Source organism: Antedon bifida, chromosome 2, assembly GCF_963402885.1.
Source record: "Antedon bifida chromosome 2, ecAntBifi1.1, whole genome shotgun sequence".
Taxonomy (NCBI): Eukaryota; Metazoa; Echinodermata; class Crinoidea; order Comatulida; family Antedonidae; genus Antedon; species Antedon bifida.
This window is the reverse complement of record NC_136227.1, coordinates 9060677-9086026: the sequence shown is the minus strand read 5'-3', so window position 1 is coordinate 9086026 and position 25350 is coordinate 9060677. Positions and strand designations below refer to the sequence as shown.

The 25350-nt window shown below is 35.6% G+C and overlaps 1 protein-coding gene across 3 annotated transcripts in view; it reads right to left on the bottom strand.

The window, feature by feature from the left end:
* The window catches only part of LOC144836186 (basement membrane-specific heparan sulfate proteoglycan core protein-like), a 99422-nt gene that overhangs the window by 39421 nt on the left and 34651 nt on the right, over positions 1-25350 (bottom strand). For all 3 annotated transcript variants that reach the window (XM_078691421.1, XM_078691423.1, XM_078691422.1), the window contains exons 11-30: positions 24955-25083; positions 14528-14686; positions 13965-14081; positions 13409-13540; positions 12885-13030; positions 12429-12570; positions 11888-12015; positions 10192-10386; positions 9620-9718; positions 9216-9299; positions 8677-8828; positions 8110-8221; positions 6752-6874; positions 5939-6060; positions 5699-5785; positions 2533-2591; positions 2029-2090; positions 1247-1387; positions 484-669; positions 105-197 (exon numbers count right to left, since the gene is read on the bottom strand). In XM_078691421.1, the coding sequence (XP_078547547.1) occupies positions 105-197; positions 484-669; positions 1247-1387; positions 2029-2090; positions 2533-2591; positions 5699-5785; positions 5939-6060; positions 6752-6874; positions 8110-8221; positions 8677-8828; positions 9216-9299; positions 9620-9718; positions 10192-10386; positions 11888-12015; positions 12429-12570; positions 12885-13030; positions 13409-13540; positions 13965-14081; positions 14528-14686; positions 24955-25083 (2468 nt within the window). The remainder of the gene's footprint in view (positions 1-104; positions 198-483; positions 670-1246; positions 1388-2028; positions 2091-2532; positions 2592-5698; positions 5786-5938; positions 6061-6751; positions 6875-8109; positions 8222-8676; positions 8829-9215; positions 9300-9619; positions 9719-10191; positions 10387-11887; positions 12016-12428; positions 12571-12884; positions 13031-13408; positions 13541-13964; positions 14082-14527; positions 14687-24954; positions 25084-25350) is intronic.

The following is a 25350-nucleotide window of genomic DNA, read 5'->3' as shown; positions in this document are numbered from 1 at the left end:
TTACACTTACTATCCACTTCTGCTCTAATTTAATGCTATCTTGATCTATCAGTCTACATGGTTTATTGTTAAACAACTTATCTAATACTTATCATAGTACTTACAATAAGAATAACATCTGGTTCATTATTTGGTGTGCTGCTTGGTGCAGAACTAAATGCAACTGAGTATCGGAGGTTTCCACCGTAAGATGACAACTGAAAAAAGAAGCCGGCAATTTAAATAAGAGTGGTATAAATGATTAAATATTTAACAAAGTTAAAATCAGTGTAATTTACAGAGTTCAAACCTCCCCCTGATTGATGACCTGTGACACTAAAGACTCCCAAGTAAAGATCCTTATTTTGTGGCTTGAACCAGGGAAAGAAATTACTAAAGATAAATTCATTCCTGCTTGAACAGACAACACCATGCCTTCTTCTTTAAACATTTCCCTACAATAATAATAATAAACGTTTATCTACACTAATTTTAAAAACTTACTTTGTTCCCCGTAAAATCATCTGGTAAATTCCAGTAATAAGTGTCTCTTGGCAACGAACCAAACGAACTGAACGATAACTCGCGTGCAGCTGGACGTATGATAAGGTTGGCATTAGTATCATCTGCACTGGGGTCACTGAGTGTCATGTCATAGTTTTCACCGACTTGATCAAAGCTTACATACACCTGTGGGAGATATTTGGTTTCTTAAGCTCAGTCTACACTATCAAACTAGTTTAATAAAAGAGTGTGATGTGCTCAAATATGGTAGCGATATGACATCATCATATCTATATATGGGCACCATCACATTTTTTTGTCACATAAAGTTTGATAGTGTAAATTACAGTGAAATACCCAGAAACCCCTTTTTCATTCCTTAGATATCTAGAAATGAGGGGTTTCTGGGTATTTCATTTTGAAAATGAAAACATAAACCTTGTTCACACTGGTAGCAAAGGTAACTTTACCAAAGGCCATCGGTAAATTTGACACATGACATAGTTTTACCAAATGTTATCACAAATTATGATTGAAGGAATGGTATGTCTTGGGTAAGGTCATGTACTCATGGAGTTTATCCAAGTTCACCATTCGAATTGTTATTTAGCCAGTGTTGGTTTGTTTAGACCATGGTAAGTAATTTCTACAGTTGGTTTAATGTTCATCATTCGTCTACTGTCTCAAAAAACAAAATCTTGCTATTATGCAAGGAAAGAACAAAAGAGTATGACAAAACATTCAAACAGTAACAAGTTCTTACAGCATCTCTGCTAAATGTAGAACTGCTACAGTCTCTAGATACACCCATACAGAAACACGAGATACAGCCTAGAGGGTTTTTAGGAGCCAGGAAGAATGTGTCTGCCTTGCAATTGCTGCATCTGCTACCTTGAACATTTTCCTACATAAAAAAAATGTATGAAATTAATATTTTAACACACATAAGATTATACCTGGCATTTGATTTGTTGATCTTGTATCACATGCTGTGCAATATTTTCTACAATTTTTGTACTATTGTGTGGTCAGTTTTTTGTAAGCAAATGCTTGATCTAGTAGTAAAAACTGGACCATACTATTCAACTCGGTCTAGATGCTGTACATTTACATGACATGCTCCACTCTAAGGTTGACAGTAGCAAGCTTTCATTTCGAAGTGGTAACTTAACAGACCATGGAATGTTTATTCCATTTACACACAACCGTCACATTCTGTGAATTAGTTTCATTCATCTACCGTCCTGAAACCTGCTAATAGGGAGCTTTTGATTTGCGACGCCCAACGCATGTATGTTAGTTGTTGTATTTTTATTCTCTCCCACCTCAACAGTTTTGATGGTTTCTAGGTCCAGACGACAACCGATAACCCATCAAACAATCTAACCTAGTTAGGTCGTCAGTCATCACAAACCAAAAGCAATTCCTATTATGTCAATGCAGACACTGGGCTCTTCATCAATCTACAGGGGCTGTACCAGTACGCAATGGTAAAACGCCATGCAAACACATTTTTAACATGTTACACAAAGTCAATAGTCCTACCTTACAAATACAGTTTCCCTTGGAATCGACACTTGAATAGCCATCAGTGTTACAGAAGGCACCTGTAAAATTAAATAAAATTAAATTGGCTACTTTCATTATTTTTTCTAAAGTAAAAGATAATATAATTACACTGATCAAATAGAATTCTAAATTTATTGAGATGAAGGAAATTAAACTACTATCTTGAAGTAGATGCATTATTTTATATAACGTACAGAGCGTCAGTGTGCCCCGGCCTACCATGGCAAGCACGGTCCACCCTGCTCGGCAACCAATTCACAGCCTAGCAAAACAGTCGTGTACCAGAAATGACAAATACAAGTGATAAATGGTTCGTCCTCATAAATCGTGCAGCATCTAGCGTGATCAGTAACCTGCCATACTATTTATAAACATGCTTTTTTGCACCATCCAACTCATAAACATTCATTATTTGTATATTTATGTACACTTTGCACACTGCCAAAAATAAATATGAAACAACAATGCAATTTCACAAACCTTTCAGACCACAGGAACTGCCAATTTCTACTGGATTGCCATCATAGAATTTTGCACATCTGGAAAATTATTATTTTTTAAATGATTATACAGTTTGTCATAAACTCAACATCTGACATTTTAAAGAGGTTTAATTAACTCAACTTCAATTGGCCAAACTACTAAAACCATATTGTAGTCTGTTCAGCGTTTAAATGCATCCTTGTATAGTACTTTTACCAAGAAATTCTTTATGTTATTACCATTAAACAAAACAAATAATATAATAATTATGTTTATGTAGTTGTAAATCATTTTAGGTTATTATTTACACAAACCAACAGTGGTGTTGGTAGTCTATTTCGTGAGATCCCTACCTGTATAGACTCTACATATGCCAGAGTAGCACCGGCATTAGGAGGAGGGCGTGATTGTGACTAAAACCAAACTTACCCTACTTAGAAGGCCGACAAATCGCCGACGCTACGGTCGCCTGGGACGAGACAACGTCCTGAAGGTAGCACGATGAAAAAGTGGTCTGAGCTCTCCACCATGCCGCCGCTAAAATATCCGAAACGGGCACACCCCGAAATAACGCCCACGAAGCCACTGAGCCACGCACCTCGTGCATATGAGCTGGCGGCGGCAAGCGTGAAGATGCATACGCTGACTTGATGGCGGAAACGACCCAACGGGCTATCGTATCCTTAGAGGCGGGGCCATGGGGTTTTATTGTCGTCACAAACAGATGTGACGTTCCGTTTCGTAAATGTTCTCTATGCGAGCTTGTGATGGGAACGCCAGGGACCGAATGAGATCTAGACGGGCCCCAAGAAACAGTGGGGACTGAGACGGGGTGAGAACTGATTTTTGATAATTAATAATGAAACCTGCGGCTTCTGTGATCTTCAATACAAGGCCGACGTGGCTTACGAGGGCCTGTTTGGAATTTGCGAGAATTAGCCAATCGTCCAGGTACATGAAGATTCTTACCCCCATCGAGTGGAATACTGCCGCCAGTGCCTTGACTACCCGAGTGAAGACCCGTGGGGCAGTGGACAGACCAAACGGAAGGGCTCTGAACTGGTATAGTTCCCCGTCCAGGAGAAACCGTAGCCAATGACGGTCCTCTGGGGAAATGGGAATGTGGAAATAGGCGTCTTTTAAGTCTAGAGATGCTGCCCAGTCCCTGGGACACAGGCCACGTAGGACCGTGACCAGCGTGTCCATTCTGAACCTTACCGGGATTATAAACTGATTTAAACTTCGGAGGTTGAGAATAGGACGCCAACCCCCCGATGCCTTTTCTGTGAGAAATAGTGTAGAAAGGTAGCCTTTTGTAAGGGATGTGAGAGGGACTCGTGAGATTGCTCCCTTCTGCATTAATTCTTTGACCCCATCGAATAAGGCCTTCTTCCTGATTGGGCAGGAAGGAATTTGATTTGGCCTCTGTGGACCCATATGCGGAAGTGAGGTGAATTCTATCCTGTAACCCGCGTACAGGGTACTTACAACCCATGAGTCTACTCCCATGGACTCCCAGACCTGTGCGAACATCCCTAATCTTCCCCCCACCCGCTCGGTTACAGAAGAACCGAGCCTATCCCCAGGAATGTCACTTCTGGTTCCCACGGCGACCCCGACGGGCCGGGGGGAGTAAGTAGGTCCCATGAGAGGTGGGATGGAAGACGAGGAATGTGGCTGAGGAGGAGGCCTCGGTTGGCTTGGCACCTGGTAAGGGTTAGTGGCCCAGCGTTGCGAGCGAGAAGTGCGACGGTCACGACGCTTAACGCCGCCAGACGCTTTAGAATTGGTTTGGCGACGCGCCTCTAGCTCGCGGGCCCAAGCCTCTTCCCTTGATGCGAACAGACCGGAAAATAAATCTTCGGACTGGAAGGAAGGGGAATCCATGAACCGTTCAAAATGACCCGGATCAATAGACGACGCACGCAAGACGTTTGTGCGCCGGGCATCCCCTGCCGAGACCACTACGGTGTTGAACTGATCGGCAATAAGCCCCATACATTCCCGGAGAATGGTAACGGCGTCTGGGACCAACGTCGGAGCCGCCTCATTGTCCGAGAGGAATGAGAGGAGGATCCCGCAGATGTTAACAGCGCGGATCCCTTCCCGGGCAGCCCTATCCTGGGTGCGCAGGGTACTTTCCAGGATTGCTTGCGTTTTATCCGGGAAGATGTTCGCTGATGGCTTTAATTGCTGATCATCCCGGAGCCGATTCTTTGCGGCCCGGGGTATCTGTGGTTCCCGAATCATTGTTTTAAATTGGTCTTCGGGAACGGGGAAGGTGCTTGCCAGGCACCGGGCCGATGGTTTTATGACCTTAGCGGTCCTTAATATTTTGGCCTGACGGTTAATTCGTCTCAGCAAGTCTGGGTGGATCCCCACAACAGGCACATTAGAGGTCGTCGCAGTTTGGGATATTAATTTCAGCATATCCGGGCTTAGCACCTGAGGTACAGGCGGCGGGTCAGGGAGTACGACCCCGGAGCTAACAGACATGGCTCTACCAGGGGGGCTAGAGTGCGCCAAGGCCCACTCATCGGCGGTAATGAACTTCGCCGCAGGCCAGCGTATGCATACCTCGCAGGTCGCAGATTGGCTGCATTTGCGGCAGCGCGGGCACGCCAAATGGCGGTCCAGCTTCGTGGACGGGCGGGGCCCGCCACACACGGAACAGGCTGCGGCTTTACGAGCAGACATGGCTACAAAACAAGTAAGGATACTGTTGGTAGAAGCTTCCTTCACAAGAATGCTAAACACAATAAATCCACAAAGGTATGCGTTGCTAGCCAGGTGTCCTTTGTTATTGTTCTTTTAATTAGTTTTCCTTCAAGGTTTCAAGGTCACACGTCCGCTTTCCATGGAAAGCGAAAGGAATATGAGGACGATGTCATGCGTGAGAGACGTTTGTACGGCCCGCTACGGCGCCTGGACTATTCCATTTTCCTTTCGAGGGGTGTCCATATTGGGAATAATGGCATATGTAGAGTCTATACAGGTAGGGATCTCACGAAATAGACTTCATATATCAAATATATTTTGGAGAGCCCTTGACATGTTTTATATTTGTTTTGGTTTAATATTTTTCTTTTAGAATTTAGAATTTAGAAAGTGCATTATACATATAGGCCCTAGAGATAATATTGCCTTTCTGTCCTTAACACACCTTTCACATCGTCTGCCTTCATATCCTTGTGGACACCTGTCACATGTAGGTAGGCCATCTGTATCCAGGTAACAAGTTCTTGAGAACCTATAAGAAAACAATATTAAACAATAAAAAACTTCTGTGTAATCGGCTATCAATAATTTAGCTGCATACAGACTTAAGAAGCCAACGTGGCCTAAAACTATAAAAGGTCTGAAAACCTCACATTATTGGAAGAGGCTTGCATATATAACTTACTGGTTAGATGCAATTTCAAGTGGACATGGACAAGGTCTGCAGTCGATGCCTCTCAATGGGTCACCATAGTAACCATCAGCACAGATGTCGCATCTGTCTCCAGCGGTGGAATATCTGCAATTCTACAAACCATGAGAACAAGTCTTTATTACAGTGGTCATCATTTTAAATAAATCCATTAAAAAAATATATTATCAAGGTTCTATGACCGATACTACTGTTAGCTCAACTTGAAATACTGAATATAACATTGTAAAGCTCTGTCTGCACTATCAAACTAGTTGATGTGCCCAAATATGGTAGTGATATGTCCAAATATGGTAGTGATATGACATCATCATGTCCATATATGGGCACATCTCTTTTTTTTGTCACATAAAGTTTGATGGTGTAGAAAGAGCAGGTTGCAGAAAAAGAGGTGTCAACTGCCCTTTCAGCAATACACTTAATTACACCCTCGTTGCCTAAATAATACATAATCCATTATAAGGATCACTCACTCCTGAGGACGATCAAAGCATTGAAACACAAGAAATTAGACATATCATGGCATGAATTGAAATCACAGTATTATGCTCTATCACAGTATTATTAAGCTCTATCTACACTATTCAAACTTTATCTGACAAAAAAATGTGATGTGCTCATATATGGACACAATGACATCTTATCCCATATTTGGCCACATCACACTTTTTGTCAAACTAGTTAGTAGTTAGTGTAGACAGAGCTTTAGAGAAGGATCAAAATATCGGAAAACTCCCGATATTATCAGGAGACTTGGGATTTCTGTGTTTCTAAGCTAACACTTACTCTGCAAGCACCAGTCTCAGGGTGGCAATCATTAGTGTTGCCATTGCATCTTCTTGAACACTCTGTACAGGTGCCTATGTACTGGTTACCAGCTGCATTTCTGTAATAGCCTGGACCGCATCGCTAAAATAACAAAAATGTTTTATCAAAAGAGATCACATCAATTTTATACCTTGTTTCCCTTTGCATCATCCATTGTTTAATTATAATCAAATAATTGTTGTGTAGGAGACTTTATATAGACTTACTTATTATAATAATAATAATAATAATAATATATACAAAGCGCCAATTCCAGCAACAAGTGATCAAAAGCACTGTGGACTAAGATGTTACACCTTTTCAACAACATTCTTCTCCCCTAAGGGTCCCATCGTGTCATCGGCAGCCAACTACGGCGCCATTACGCTTTTATGTTATATTATTTATGATATAATTGTAGGTTCCCACGCTTACAGTGGGTACCAATTTCACTCAAACCAATATGTTAATGTTTATTTATCTATATTCTTTTTTTTTCTGTTGTGGTGAAATTAAAATTTGAATTGAACTGAATAATAGTTAAGATGTTTTAAGCTAATATTCGTAACAGTAACATTAACAAAATGTAATCAACAATACACTGGCAAATTTTTTGTACAAATTGCATCCTAGTCATCTTACTTAGTACATTCACTAAATTTGAGTCCATTCCGACTTAAAATAACGCTATACGAGCACGTTCAAAATGACAAAATGCGCACATTAATTGTAGAAAAGTGCTAAAAATGGTAAAAAATTAGGGCCTTTTTAAAATGAATATAACTCTTCAGAATGGAAGATGACCCCCATTTTTTTAAACTTATTATGGAAGTTAATGAGTTGTAGATATAAATGTATATACCCATTAGACATACAAAATGGTATGACGTCATCATTTGGCCACATGAATTTTTAAAATAGGGTTTTTTCCCATTTTGTCATAGACCACCATATTCAACAGAGCGTAACTCGCTTATCTGTGATCGATTTTTTTTTTATTTTAAATATATTCTACCTCAACCAATTATGTTACTCATGAGTTGCCAATATTTTCATTTCGATGACGTCATCACGTCTTAAAATTTGAATAACGGTGGTTACGTAATTTCACCTACAACGTATAATAGGATGGTATACATCAACATTTTCTGATCGTATGTTAACGTACGTGCATGTTTAAAAAAAATTAATTTCAGTAAAATGATAAAAATGATCACCTATAATTCGTCAAAGTGACGAATTAAATTCTAGTTTATTTAATTATTGTCATTTATAATAATTTATATATTTTTTATCCTAATGTATCAGAAAAATAAGTATAGAAACACATGTCATACCTCACATGATAATCCCATGTAACCAATAGGACACTGACAATCTTCTATTAGGAATGCACGTTGGAGACCAGTATTCGAGTTTACTGAAGTGCCCATAGAAACAGCATATAATCTAGAGAAAAACAGACATTTTCAGAATTTGCAACTACAATGGAGTCACATGATATCGAGCACCCTTGGAAAGAATGACTGGTTATCTGTAGTTTTTTTAGTTTGTATCGCATACCAAATCAATAAAATGTTATTATCTTATATTGGGAAATGTGTTCGGTTGTGGTAGACAAATATCACTTCATCATCATAGCACTAATTAAATTAATGAAATCAGTGACGACGCCTGCTGATACAAGTTGTGTTAGCCAATAGCAACAGTTCTCAGATATGGGTGAAGCATTGAATTACAGAGGTATATCGACATTCATACCATATTATGGTGTGCAATCGTAACATAATTTGCTTTGGTTTTTTTTTGGAACTTTATTAAAACTACAAAATGGCCTATTCAAAGTCTGAATTTAGTAATCTTCATTTTTCATGTTTTTGGGGATCTTTAAACATGTAACTTACATAAAGTCCCTTGTGTTCCTGTCGTACAAAGACTGCAGTTGGAAATCACGGATGTTCTGGAGAACCAACATAAACTCCGCTCTAGACACAGGAGTAACCTTAGGAGGGCCTTCTGGATCCCTGGGGTTGGTGGACAAACGAACCCAGCCAGCCTAAAAAAAAAGTATTGAAGTTTAAGTGAAGTTTGTATATATCTTTTGTATTGGTATCTTTATAATCATTTTATCTGAAATCATTCAGTGAATCTCTGGTATAGTTCTGTAGTTTCAATGCGCTGTGGACTATATAGATGTTGCACTTTTCAACCGCATGCTTCTTCCCCTAGGGTCACGTCATGTCAGTGCTGCAAAGCTTGTTGAACGTCAAACATTTATATAGCTAGTGCACTCTCTAGTGTTTGGGGCAGTAAAAAAAACCTTTATTTTTGCCATTGAAAACCACTTTTTAGCACCTTCTATTTCCTATACACATACAGTAAATAGGGAACCAGAAGGATAGCTCTGGCTGTATTAACATGTTAACAAATTTGACTCACTTACCTCCCACATTCGTATTTTTCTGTCGATAATAGCTTCTTTTTGAGCCGGGACAGGGTCTTTGTAAGCCAGCACAATATCACCACTCTAAAAAATAGAAATTAGAGTTTGGATAACAATAGTGAGTGACCATGTTACTTTTGAATCTAGCATGCTTAAAGGGGATTCTGGGTTTTAAATTGCTTTTAAATATATCATTTATTTACAAGTAATTAAACAAGAAAAAAAATTGCATATACATTTCAGGGTAAATTCATGGAAAGTATGTTTTTCAGCAGCTTGGGGAAACTCATTGGCTTTGCTCATTAATATTCATAAGATCAAATATTCACAACGTTAGCAGTCAAACTCAGATTTTATAATTGTTTGTTATACAAATATGTTGAAAAGTAGGCCTTATACAGTACCTTCATAATGACATCATAAACATCATTCCTAAAGTCTCTCGTATTATCATTATTAATGTACCGGAACGAGTAACTCAAATAGCTGCCATAACTTGTAAGCTGTAAAGAAAAAATTGAAAAAATTCTATACTAGAAATAAGCAACAATTTATTTTAAAACAAAACAATATAATCGGTGATAGTGAGTGTTTAAAAGAATACAAAAGATTATCACACTATATTTCTTTCATTCCATTTTTTTCTTTTATTACAAAAAAATGTCCTAAGAGGCTAGGGAAACAACATTCTAGATCTCCTAAGTTTAATTGGAAACTGAGGAAATTTGGTTTAGGCCCTCCACGCACAGCAGCCAGCTTCTACCAGATCAGCACATCAGAAAATGATCCCCTACTCTTTTTCGAATACCAAGTTCTTTAACATGCACTATATGCACACGGGACCAACCATCCCATCCGAAGGAAGAGGCAATGATCGAGTAAAAAACATCTTGCCTAAATGATACAATCACTATGGTACAGATAGGCTCAAACACAGGCTAGTCCAATATTATCATTATACCATCACTTTACACACCTGGTTACCAGTAAAAAGACTTGGCAGAAACCAGTAGAGATCTCCTCCAGGGAGTCTATAAAGCTCACGGCCAGCAATGGACTTGCTTTGTGAGTACACTTGCACATATGCTGACATAGATGTTTGATTACCATCCCTCTCATGGATTAACTGGACACCAAATGTGTCGTCTTGAATGTCAAATGGAATTGTAATCTGCAATAAATTTATTTAAAAAAGATAAGAGTAATGACGAACTGTGTTGGACATGTCACTATAAGTTTGTTTGAACTATGTTGGATGTTAAACCCATGTCACTAGAAGTTTGGTTGAACCATGTTGGATGTTAAACCCATGTCACTAGAAGTTTGTTTGAACCATGTTGGATGTTAAACCCATGTCACTAGAAGTTTGGTTGAACCATGTTGGATGTTAAACCCATGTCACTAGAAGTTTGGTTGAACCATGTTGGATGTTAAACCTATGTCACTAGAGGTTTGGTTGAACCATGTTGGTATGTTAAACCCATGTCACTAAAAGTTTGGTTGAACCATGTTGAATGTTAAACCCATGTCACTAGAAGTTTGGTTGAACCATGTTGGATGTTAAACCCATGTCACTAGAAGTTTGGTTGAACCATGTTGTATGTTAAACCCATGTCACTAGAAGTTTGGTTGAACCATGTTGGATGTTAAACCCATGTCACTAGAAGTTTGGTTGAACCATGTTGGATGTTAAACCCATGTCACTAGAAGTTTGGTTGAACCATGTTGGATGTTAAACCCATATCACTAGAAGTTTGTTTGAACCATGTTGGATGTTAAACTCATGTCACTAAAAGTTTGGTTGAACCATGTTGGTATGTTAAAGTCACTAGAAGTTTGGTTGAACCATGTTGGTATGTTAAACACATGTCACTAGAAGTTTGGTAAACCATGGTTGGATGTTAAACCCATGTCCCTGGAAGTTTGGTTGAAATATGTTGGATGTTAGAACCATGTTGGATGTTAAACCTATGTCCCTAGAAGTTTGGTTGAACCATGTTGGATAAACCCATGTCCCTAGAAGTTTGGTTGAACCATATTGGATGTTAAACCCATGTCCCTAGAAGTTTGTGTAAACCATGTTGAACATAAACAAACAAACATATAGCAGTATGCTGGGTGAAACATTTTGAATATGAACATATCTTTAGCACTATGTGACAAAAACTGTGTTGGACATAAACATATGTTGAATATGTTGAACCATGTTGGATGTTAAACCCATATCACTAGAAGTTTGTTTGAACCATGTTGGATGTTAAACTCATGTCACTAAAAGTTTGGTTGAACCATGTTGGTATGTTAAAGTCACTAGAAGTTTGGTTGAACCATGTTGGTATGTTAAACACATGTCACTAGAAGTTTGGTAAACCATGGTTGGATGTTAAACCCATGTCCCTGGAAGTTTGGTTGAACCATGTTGGATGTTAAACCCATGTCCCTAGAAGTTTGTGTAAACCATGTTGAACATAAACAAACAAACATATAGCAGTATGCTGGGTGAAACATTTTGAATATGAACATATCTTTAGCACTATGTGACAAAAACTGTGTTGGACATAAACATATGTTGAATATCAACATGTCTTACTATTGTATGCCATGTGACCTAAAATTGTCCAATCAAAGGTCAAGGAATTTATTTTGGTGTGTTATAAAACCAAATATCTTACTTCCGATTCATAGTAACCACTGCTGTAGCATGTTGATGTAATACCAAAACAGAAACAGTCAATACAATCATCAAGGATTTCAGCATTATCATTAAATGTTGGTTGCTGACAAATATCTGTTCCTCGGTCTGAAAATTCAATACAAAAATGTTTAAAATATTATATAGTTTACAATCTATCTATATATAATAACCACTAACACAAAATGTGTTACTCTATCTCCTCCTAAACCGCATGACTGATACTCCTGTCATTCAATGTGTCGCCAGTTTTAATTTTTTTGTAGGCTACTGTTTGTTGGAACAAAACTATTTTGAGTTAATTAATTTATAGAGTTAATCTCTTCCATAGAAAAATTATGTTTTCACTAATAATAAAAATTTGCAGCCAATTTGACTATTTTTTTGCTTTAAGTTTTTTCAGGTTAATAAGTTTTTTTCAATTCAATTTTTGGTCAAAGTAGATACAATGATACAAAAAAATGTTGAAGAATTATTTTTTCAGGGGAAAATCTTTAAGAGGATGTCAGAGTGAAACTTACCAAGAACAATAATGATAGCATCTGGAATTGCTAAGATACTGTCTTTAACATTCGTAGCTTCACACGTGTAGGCTCCTTGGTCTGTTTTACGTGCATCTGTGATGGTCAGTACACCATTGCCTTGCACACTAGTAGTTGTTATCTAAAGAATGAAAAATATTGCAAGGAACAAATATCCCTAAAAGACATACTGTAAACCCATGTTGTAGGATTAAAACCTTTAAACATTGCCGATAATAGGGGAGCATTAAAACATTTTGAAACTCAATAGCTGTGTGTACATGGTCTTTAAGTTAAACTGTGGTCTATCAGATTTAAACTGCAGGGTAGTTAAGTCATATTGCGGTATATCGGAGTTAAATAATTTAGATCAGCTTAACTCATTCTTTACAGTGATTGAGGCAAAAACGAGATTAAATAAAATATGGTGATCGAGATGGTGATGCGATTTCTTACCCTGTATGACACGGGTAGACTTCCCCAATTAAGACGCCATGTAATGTGTGGGTAAGGTATTCCTTCTGCTTCACAAATTAGTGTAATGGTGTCACCGACATAGTAGGTCTTGCGAGGAGTCGGAGGTTTTATGATGACAGGTGCAGCTAAAATAAAGAGAAGAAATAAATGTGTTCTTATAGTAATCCAAAACTATTTGTAGTGGATTAGCCTAGTGGTTAACGTTCTAGCCTTCCAATTCCAAGGTTCAAATCCTGACCTTGTACCAGGGTTATAACTCACGATTCTTTCAACTCCACTCCCTAAGCCTCAAACGAAACTTAGTTTATAAGCACGATAAATATATTAATAGTTTATCCATCCTGTATTTGGCGAGTTACTCGTCGTTGAATGCGCATGAAATAACAAAAAAAGGAGGACTGGAATCATTGTCACACCTACACTAGTTATAAACTAAAGCATGAGGTTTCACAGCACACATTAGGCACTGATAATCTTTCAATACGATCATAGTTTCAACTTACCGCAACCAATTTCATCCGATCGGTCAATACAGTCCATCTCATCATCGCATCTATATGCTTTTGGAATACACTCTTTTGAATTGAGACACTGGTATTCTTGTGCACTGCAAGCATCATTGGGTGAACCAGTAGCTATTAAATATACATATGATAACTTAATTGAAATCATCACTTGAGCGAGTGGTATAGGCTATGGTATGCAACTAAACTAACTACTACTATTTCCCCATTGGAAATAAGTTTACTTTTTATTTGTCGACTTAATGGGTTATCCTGGTATTCTTTTTTAATATGTGCATTGTATATTTTAACTATTTTTATGAATATCGAATAAAATCAATCAATCAATCAATCTACTAAAGATATGTTGGCGTAACCCGACCAGCCAATGCCATACCCTAGACCAATAATGCAACAAATTAAGTAAATATTCTGGGCTAGAGGCCTATATATATGAATATATCCCAGTGCAAAGGGGACAGAAATTCCATTTTTGGTTTTACAATATTATTATCATTTTAGTCATTTCAATAGAATTACGGATTAATTTACGTACGACAATTTATTTCATCAGAGCCATCCGTGCAATCAGTGTCTCCATCACATCGCCAAATCTTCAATGCGCAGAAGCCGTTATTGCACTGAAACTCATTGGGTTCGCATCTGTCGCCACCTAAAGAGGAATTCAAACTAATTTTAATATATTTCTACTCCTGAGCCTGTTTTCCATTATGCGCATTTATTCGCACAAATCCAATGATAAAAGAATGCTATCCTGTGCACTACTATAGCTGTGATTTTGATTTTGATTTCCATCGCACGTCTGCTGTAGCAACTATTCCAATTTAACTTAAGTGAAAAACTCAAGAACCTATAATTTATCATCAAAAGGGATCTGGAAGATGGAAACATGAACATGCATGTGTATAAGATGACACTTTCGATTTGTGTAAACAAATACGCCTAGTAGCAAAAACGTATTTTACATTTTTACACCATCCATCCTAATTTCAACACAGCCTCAATCAAAGAAATCCAAGTTTGGCTATCTTTTTTCACTACCTTTAACTTTTGAAAACCCACCCTAGAATTTTCTAATACATCTCTGTGTAACATTACCTCCACAACCAATTTCATCAGAGTTATCTGCGCAATCTTTATCTCCGTCACAAACGAAACTTCTCTGTATACATTGTCCATTGTTACAAGTGGCTTGCCCTTCACGACATGGAAAAATTGGTGGCTGAATGGTAGTTGATGGGGGCAATGTTGTTATTACTGAAAAAAGAAAATTTAAATTAAATTTAAAATGATTATGTATCATCATCATCCTCTTCTCTTGCGGCAATCTTGGTCTTTTATACTTTTCTGTTAGAATTGTTTCATGCATTTTTTGTTGTTGTCTTATCATAATATGTTCATACCATTGTAGTCTTCATTATTCTCAGTGTTTTTGATTTGGGGTTTTGGTATACGTCTATTTATATTGTGTATAAGAAGTGATTTTTACACTCTTGTTTCATTTTAGCGAATATGGTCTCAAGACTGGCTGTCACTATGGAACAGAACTTAGTTTTTATTTATTCGTTTCATTTTACTTTTATTTACACAAAACACATCTTGAAAGGTGTTGGTTCAGTAATGAGTGTAGAAAAGAAATGTCTCCCAGCACACATCTCATACTACATTTGACCCCTGATATAATAATACAACTTTAATAAGAAATGTACATTATTAGTCACCAGAATACATAGAGACAACTCAGGTGTGTAAAAGTTAAAATTACACAAATACAAGAATATATTGACTTGGAAAGTTAACAAAACAAAAATATTCCTCATTCTCAATAAGCTACATATTTTACGAGAATTTAACAAATTTGCCATATTGTATTTGTTAAATGTGCCTTTGACTAAATAATAACACATCATTGTTCTAATATGTACCCCTAGGGTGAAGTCTGGGTTAAGTAGGCTACCTTAAGGTCAACGCAAAAAGAGGTTTATCGACGTGTAAAATTAAATGTTTTTCAGTTAAATTTACACTCGCAGTATGCATTTTTGCAAATTTATTGAAATTATTTTTTTGTATTTTATAATAAATATCTACATCCTTTTTATTTAACTCCTAGTGTTGCTTTTTATTCTTATAAAACATAAAGCATGTCACTAAACTTGACCTAATTTTATGTTCATAGAATGGGGTCCAACCTAATACTGGTGGTTTTGAGCACACCCACAAAATATTTTTTTAAAGCACCTAACATCAACCTTGACCCAATTCATGTTTCAAGGGAGGGGACCCAAAACCGACCCAGTTTACTACAATTTGGTCTTCTGGTGTAAGGTTCACCCATAAAACATAACAAAATTATGTTCAGGTGTGTAGGAATTCTCAACTCTGGTTACACATTCTAACTTGTGTTGGAACGTTGCTAACTACAGTAAAACCTAGTATGGCTAACATGGCCAACAAGTCTGTGTGTATGGTCTGCGAACTATGTCTAGGAGAAGGTTGACTGTCGTCGCTTATTTCTCAAAATAACCTTCACGCTCTGTTAATTACGTCTCCTTCATTTAACATCCCGATGCGAAAGCTCCCTAATGTGAATTTGTCTACTGGCTTAAAACTTCCCCTGCTTAACTTCTTAAAATGACCTGATGTTAGCAGGGTAACTTTCTAGAGATATAAAGTATGAAATTTACACCCTATAAAGTTTATTCCAAATCCTATAACTTAACGTTATTATTCAAACTACAGTAAACAAACTCTGGAAATATTATACAAAGAGACACAAACTTTAGTGTTAATTACTGTGTGTAGGGACTGTTTGTAACCCTGCTAAGTGGGAGGTGTACATAAGCGTAAGTGAGTGAAGTCACCTGTGATTGTATCAGAGACAGTATTCTGAATAAGATACAGTTCATAATAACTTTATTTATTCATGAATGGTTCATTCAGTCACACATGGTCCATTTCTGACATGATATGTTTTAAGGCCCGTTTATACTATGATGATAACAATGGACGATAAATAGATAAATATACATTTTCCCTACAAAAAAACAAGAGTTTTTTAATCCTAGAATTTTTTTTTCATTTTCATTTATTCATTTAGCATCCATTCAACAATACATTTAAAATTTTTAACAAAGAAAAAAAAACAAACAATTGGAATATTAAAATTGATTAAAACCAAAGTGAATGGATGCAAGGACGACCCATAAAATCGACATGTCAATTTATTTCCAATGGGGTCCATTGCAAGAGAAATCGGAGATGTGAAAGTGAACAAGGATCATAAGAAAAGCATATGGAAATGTGAAAGACTAATAAAAAACACATATAAAATGTTAAAAAGGTAATATAAAAAATGTACAATAAAAAGATATATATATAAATATAAAAAGTGAAGTCATATATATATATTTTTTTGTCAAACATTGCCTGTAAGTGGGAACTTTGTTCTTGTGTATGTTTTTTTTTGTGCAAATAAAAAAACTATATAGGATAAGTCTTGATGAAAATAATATATAATAACCATTATTTAACATTATTGGTGTTTATTATCCTAGATGTTATTATGTCATAATATGACAGGATTTTTTAAAGCTCGGGGCAAAAATGTACAAAACTCTCTAAAACTTCAGAACTGAAAAGCAAGAAACGTATATATGGTGATATTATTTTCTGTTGGTTTGTGAGTGTTAAACCCAAAGTGTCATATTCAACCAAGTTAACTCAAGTGCCCATTGACATTTTCCCCAGGCAAAAGTCCTAGTAAAGGCCTAAGAACTGAAAATAAAGGTATACCCTACAGAAAACTAAATACACTTAAATATTAATAACAGTAATTGCAATCCAGGGAGTATAAATAAATACACCAAAATTTAAAAGTAAACATTTATATAGTTCTGAATATCAAACAATTGTACACTTTACTATCAATAGTTAGGCCTCCTTTTCGTGGTTTATGCACAATAAAGACCAATCATCACCTCAGTACATGGTCAATACATAGTTATTCAGCGAAAAGTTTCTCATTGTAGGCAGCCTAGACTTTTTTTGACAAAAGTCAATAAATAAACTTTACTTTCAACAATACATAGTTTATAGTTGTGTATCTAATTACATAACTTAGATGTGCTTGGTATAGCCTGAGGAAGGCAGTTCTGTCAATTGATCACACCCACTGTACATCATTGTTGTATGCACATAATAGCAAACATTTCAATGGGTTGATGCTATGATTGATATTGTATTATGTTGCTAAAGTGGTCAATTTAGGGTTTAGAAATTTCAAATAGCTAGATCAACTATTACTTTTAAAATATTTAACTTAAGTTTAAAGCAGTTCAATCTATCATTCACACCCCCGTGAAAGATTTTTACTGGGTAAGAGGGGAAATACTTAGCCATAGGGATTCAGTTTTGTTTTGCATTTCCTGCCAACTACTTGTGGATGGCATATTCTATTGAAAAAACTTTATGCAAAACAATTAAATTAAATGATAAACAAGCAAGATTTTACTTAAAATACTCTGCAATAAATCTATTTTTTTAAAGATACTATCTAGTGCTAAAGAAAGTCCACAATATATACCTATATAATATCTGGTCTTTTTTGGTTAAACCATTCAAAAGATGTGTTGCTATGATATTTCCCACCTATAAGTAACTAAAGAAAGGGGTAAGTTAGGTGAGTTAGGTAGAGGTTTAGTATTCTCCAAGGATATTCCACAAGTTTAAGCATTGTTCACACCAATAATAGTGTCTTTTCTGTTTTTGCAATACATTTAAAAGATGTACTAGTGCTAAGATATTTTCCTATCAAGTTGGTGAAAGGGGGTCACTATTATAGGGTGTATAATTTTCAAATTGATGAATCAGCAACAATACTATTTAAAAGCTTTATGGCACTTACAATGTTTTCCTAAGAATTAGCTTTACAAATATATTCAAGTCCTGAACAATTATCAAACTGTCTATTGGTAGCTTTTATAGCTAAAGTAAACTGAAAGATACAGCTCATTGTATAATATAAACAGAGATTCAACAATTAGACTACTGTATTATGGTATAAATGACACACACTAGAATTTATCTTTTAAATACGTCCAGGAGTGACAACTGAATAATTGCGCATTCGGACTTGCCACTTAAAGGTTACAAAAGGTTTAGTACTCTACAGTGCAATGGCTTACGCTTGGTTCTAACTTGGATGCAACACACGAACGGACGGACGGAAGCACACAAAGTAAATTACCAATCCTGTTGCAATGGTTCATCCAAACTGTTGCTTGTGATTGGTCAAATTACTGTTGTGCCTAAGTCGCTGTATCCAAATGGAAACAAAGCTTTATTTTTAATCAATTATATTGCATGTTTTATTATCAACAAAAACTTCCAAAAGAAATCTTAATATTCTTCTTATTTATGCTGTGTGACAAATACAGGACAAGAAGAATGTAGGGATTAGGCTTAGGTATCAACAAGTTAAGGAGTTAACGGGTGGATAGGGTAAAAAAGGTTTCGTGGGCGATTCCATGTTGAGATTTATAGGCTGTGTGGCTTGGAAGACCTAAACATTTTTTAAATAACTATTTTTGTATGTGCATGTCCATGGAAGAACAACCATGAAATTAACTGAATATTCAAATATGTAGACACCTTACTGGAGTATGTTCAAGTCAGCTTGCACATTGAAACCCTTTCAATATGGTACTTATAACAGCACTAATTCTTGAATTTATGTCGCACAATAGAGATGATCGCATAGACAAGCCCTTATATGTATTATACTGTAATCAACACAAACATTTTGATGTCAAAATGTAACTTGACAGGTGCACTATCTAGATATAAAGACATATCTGGTTTATACATTTTTTGAAATCCTCTGAAATGAATTCAAAAGCAAATGTGGATATATTGTTTTGATTTTTGTTTTCCCCTCGTTTATCTCGGAAAAAATAGTTTTGGGTGGTCTTCATGAGCCTTTGTACAGTATGCTGTATAATTTGAAAGTATCGATATTTTCATGTCATTTAGTGTACATTTTTTCATACATAATGTTGGAATGGTTGAGCAATGGTGTATGGCAAGAGATATTGAACTAGCATGTGAGAGGAATGGTTTTTGTTTCTTAACAAGACTTTATTCTCTGTTAACTAAAGGTCATAAACATCACTGTCTACAATTTCATTTTGTTGGTGGGCGAAGAGTTCATAAAACAATGTAGGCCTATAAGAAACATTCAACTAACTAGTTTATCTTAAGGGCATTCTAAAGTTGTCTACACATACCTTCAAATATTTTAATATCTTTTGCTAATAGATGACATAAAAATAAATCAAGTGCTCAACTGAGCTAAATATGATGCAAATAAATGTGACAGAGGACATGCTATTTAATAATTAAGCTCATTGAAGGTATAGATAACCTAGGATTTGAATATAATGTATTTGTGAAGTCACCAATATATTTATTTGTTTGCAACTATATAGCCATGTTCTATAATTGATTGATTGATTGAAATAAACAACAAACAAACAAACAATCAAAACAAAAATAAAACAAAGTATTATACAGTACATCAATTTAGGAATATTTCCTAGTAAAAACAGAAAACTGTAGGGCCATAATAAATAAATAAACCTTGGTCATTCACCTAATTAGAATTCTCTTTAAATTAAGGGAATTATTAATTTTGTTCTTGTATTTATTGTAATTCTTTTGCGTTTGTGTGAAATGCAATTTTTACAAATTTATACCCGTCTACAGCAACATTTTCATAATTAAAAATGCTCTCTCTACTCTTTAATTTGTGGATGCAACAAAAACAAAATTGGTCGGCTAAACATTTAAACAAATCTTTTTCTTAGCTTTGGGGTATTGAAACATAATATGTAATATTATTCATCAGCTTGATGTTAAACCTTCAAATGATTAACTATCAAAGGCCTAAGATCACACACCTCACGTTAGCAACTAAATACATATAAAGCTATTAAATATCATAATCTTCCCTATTAAAAATAAAAAAGCATCTTGTTATTCTTTCTTATCAGTAGCTGAGGACATACCCAGCGGGTGCAGTTACTATTTACAAAGAAAATAATTTTATTTTGATAAATTTTCGGTCGAAAACCTGTCTCGGTAGGGACCGCAGCTTTGAAAACAACAGAAGGTATTTATGTAAACTAAGACAACACTTAAACAGTAGCTAATATTATGCAGATTAAATCATAAATTTAAACAATGGAAAACAATCTTAGATAAATTGATAAGCCCATGTGAAAAACATTAATTAAATTCATATGGTCTGAACAGAGTTAAAGGTCTTGAAAATTTGACCATTGCATTTTGGAATGCATTCCAGTGCTCATATGGATTATGTGACACATTGTGGGTAGTTTTTCTATAAACGGCTAAAGAATAGCACACAAATTTGATCAATTAATTTGTTTTATATTAGATTACTATTTTTTGTTATTCTTATACTCTGTGATATTTTTTTTACAAGTAAGGTTTGCGACAACCAATGAAGTCAGATCAAGTTAATTTAATGCGAGATCCAGAGAGGTTGTGATGTGCTTCCTCCTCCAGTCTTTGATACAGTTTTGATAGTTTTTAGGTCCTGGCGATGACCAGCGACACATCAATGCTTAGGTCCTAAAGTTAGATCCCATCTGACAGTAAGACCCTAATAGCAGTAAGGTATCTAAAGACCCTAATGGCAGAAAGGTAAAGACCCCTTTGGCAGTAAGGTAAACTAAAAACCACACTGGCAGAAAGGTAAAGACCCTTTTGGCAGTAATGTAAACAAAAAACCACACTGGCAGAAAGGTAAAGACCCCTTTTGGCAGTAAGGTAAACTAAAAACCACACTGGCAGAAAGGTAAAGACCCTTTTGGCAGTAAGGTAAACTAAAAACCACACTGGCAGAAAGGTAAAGACCCCTTTTGGCAGTAAGGTAAACTAAAAACCACACTGGCAGAAAGGTAAAGACCCCTTTTGGCAGTAAGGTAAACTAAAGACCACACTGGCAGTACGGTAGAGCCCACATTTTAGTCAAGGAAACTAAAGACAATAACAGTAAGGCAAAGACCACATTTGGCAGTAAAGTAAACCAAATGTAAGACCCTATTGGCACTAAGGTAACTAAAGATCACACTGGCAGTAAGGCAGAAAACATTGGCAGTAAATGTAAACTAAGAATGACTCATCATGAGGATCATATTATGCATTTTTTGCTTGTTTATAAGACGTGCTTACTGATTTACAATTACAGACATAAGCATATCAGATGTTGCAATTATAAGCATTTAATACTAGGAAAATACATTATTGTAACCATTAGCTTCATCATTAACAATGTTTGATTGATTGATTGATCCCTAGCCACGCCCTTTCGCACACATGGATAAATAAACTACAAGCAACAATTCCACTTTATGAGTTTACCTGAGTAATATGTAGTGATGCATTAAATTGTTCCTTCATTGTATGAATCTCCAACTAACCTTAAAATATTCCCTGTTGACCTTAGTTATGGTTCCTAAACTTAAAAAGAACGTTCACTACAGAACACACAACTTCCAACCTTTCCTGTAAATCACAACTCTATCAATTTTGTAAGCTCCTTAATTGGTAGTAAAGTCAACAAAGCAGTATGGTTTTCGTTCTTTTTTTTTGTGGGGGGGGGGGGGCCCTCTTTCCTTTTGTTTACCCATCTCTATCTATCCGTTTTAACTTAAATTGCTTAAAACTTATCACATACGGCAATACTGCGTTGAAACACCGGTTCTCGTCAGATCACCGAAGTTAAGCAACGTTGGGCCCGGTTGCGTTCTGGATGGGAGACCGTTCAGAAATCGCGGCGGGTGCTGTATATACTGGAGAGTGATGGTGTAAGGGTAATATCGGACTAGCATGTGATAGGCATGTGTTCGAGGTTATCTGTACCATACTAATTGCATCCTTAGGCAAGATGCTTTACTCTCATTGCCTCATCCTTCGGATGGGATGTAAAGCCGTTGGTCCCGTGTACTTAACAGTGCACGTTAAAGAACTTGGTACACTATTCGAAAAGAGTAGGGGATCGTCTCCCGGTGTGCTGATATGGTAGGCGCTGCACTGCTGGCCGCCGTGGGTCCGTGGAGGGCCTAATCCGAATTTCCTCAGTTTCCAGTTAAGCTTGAGGACAAATATATATAAAATAAAATAAAATAAATAAATAAATAAATAAATACATACTCATTTGAAACTTTTTGGGTTTTTAAGGTTGTTGCAAAAAACTGAACTAGTTCTAACAGACTGGAAAAAGAACTTGGAAATCGTCGCAAATTTAAATCTCCATAATATGTAACTAGGGCCCTGTTTCTGCTGCCAAGAAAATACCGTATTTTATACGGTATTTTTTGAATACCGTATTTATACCATATTTTGTTGACAGCAGAAACTGCGCTCATAAAAAAAATACCGTATTTTGTATACCGTATTTTCCCCACAAAATTTGTGGATAAAATACGGTATTTACAAATTTATACCGTATTTTTTGTACCCTTTTCTGCTGCCAATAAAAAATACCGTATTTTGTTTGACCTACGACATGAGGTCAACATCGTCTTTTTATTTTCTGTTGCTGTTAGCTGTATAGATATATTCGGCGAAAATGTGGAGCGAAAGACGTCACAGTATTTACTATATAAATCTGTGTGGGGAAGGAGGGTGTGGGGAAGGAGGGGGAGGGGAAGCTAAATGTCTGGCCAACTAAAAGGTAATAAAAGGGACAACCACATTTATAAAGACATTTCTAAAAAAATAAAGCAGGAGTACGGAATAGACTTGTCTCCAAAGCATGTAAACTCAAAGCTAAGAGCCTGCGAAAGCAGTACAACATTGCAAAAGACAATAACTCGGGGAGCAACGAATTTAGTTGTCCCCATTACGATGTTTTCTGTGCTCTCACAACATCACTAGGGCTAGCCTGTTGAAAGTGAGTAAAACTTCCTTTATTGCGACTTTTAATTATCGACCAAATTAAAATGAATGGCAATTTGGGTAAAAAGGATGAAATTTAACACGACCACCCAAGAAGTATTGTTAGCAGAAACGGGGTACTAAAAAATACGGTATAAAAAATACCGTATTTTATACTGTATTTTGAGCAGTTGCAGCAGAAACAGGCCCTAAATAGATGACTAAAAACTGTAAATAGAAGTTCAAAGTTTATACAAAAAAAAGAACAGCCAACACTGGAAGCACCATTGCATGTCTCCTACTATTTATTGCCTACTTTCCCAAATCAATTCTTGAACTTTTTTATCACCTTTGAGAACACCAAAAGGATAATTTGTCTGAAAGCCAATATACATATTTGTTAGCAATATCAGTCTGTTAAAATTCCTAAATGAAATTCAACCAGATCTGTGTGACTTTTATTACTTAAAAATACTTTTGAACAGCATACTGATTCATACATTATATTACCAAAATATTTTCGTCAAAACTACTAAAGGAAAGAACAATTTTGAAAAATCTACTGTAAATATAATAATATATAATTGATAAATTTAAAGGCAAAGTATTGACAAAAAATGACAATGTTGTGGGTATCGGTGACTGGAATACAAGCAAGCAAGACATACTGTAGCAGGGGAGAGTGGGTTTTTTCCGTAATCATAGGTATTTTTTTTCAAATTTATTATTTAAAACATCATTATATTCCATATAAAATTAACATACATACAAGAATTTATTCTTGGTAGAGAGAAGTATTACTCCTTTGAATACTTATATCATTATGAAAACATTTATCCCTAACATTTTATCAAATACATTCAATCAATAATAGGAGCATAGGGTATCCTACACTTACCACCTCACACCTGCTTATGTTGTGTTGGTGTGTGCATAACAGTCAAAAGTTAAAAGTTAAAGTTTTTCATAAAAGGTTAATATTCATAACTATACAATAAAATAAATGTTTGATAGTTTTAAGTTTCCAATTACTTATTTGTAACTGTTACTTGTTTTCCTATACTATTTTACAACATTTTATTTCAGTTAATTGTGTGTACTACTTACTCTATAAGTTTCCTAGTTAAATGTTAGTTGATTATTCTAATGTACTTTATATACTATATACTTTAACTATAAGTATAAGTATGTACTTTAATTCAAATGTGCATTTATTTATTCAATGTTTACTTACTTACTTACTTAATTTATTTAATAATATGTACTTAGTTTGTACGTATATACATATTAAATACAAACATTAGATTTAAAATGAATTATATCTTTTTTTAAATGCACAAACAATAAATTTATACATTTTTCAACTAAATTAATATTTCTGGAGGCCATTAAATTAATGAACTTAATTTCAGAAGGGACCTTGTAAAATGAAACTGGTACTAACTCTTGATGTAACTCATATCTGTACTACTGTGTACATATGTTATTACTGTTACTTAATAAGATGTGTACTTATAATCATTATTTATTGGAATAAAGTACATGTCAAATTGTACACTTACCACCACAGTTGTCTTCATCTGAATCGTCATCACAGTCAAAGTATCTATCACAGACAAATCTTTCATCGATGCATTCAAAATCTTGCAAACAGCGGAATTGATTGTCACCACAAACATTTGGTGGAAGATCTGAAGATTATTATTACAAGTAATTTATTTAATTATTAAGATAATATTTAAAAATAAAATGATAAAATTATAATGCATGATGATGAAAAGACAAACAATTATTTTAAAACAGTTATTATATTAGTAAACGAATTGTGACCATAAAAAGACAATAAACAACTATGACATTGGAAAATTAAAAAATCATCTGATTGGTTAGTAGCCGAAGTATATTTTTTCTATGTCTTTTTATCTATGTGAAGAAATTGAAAAACCAATCTTAACACA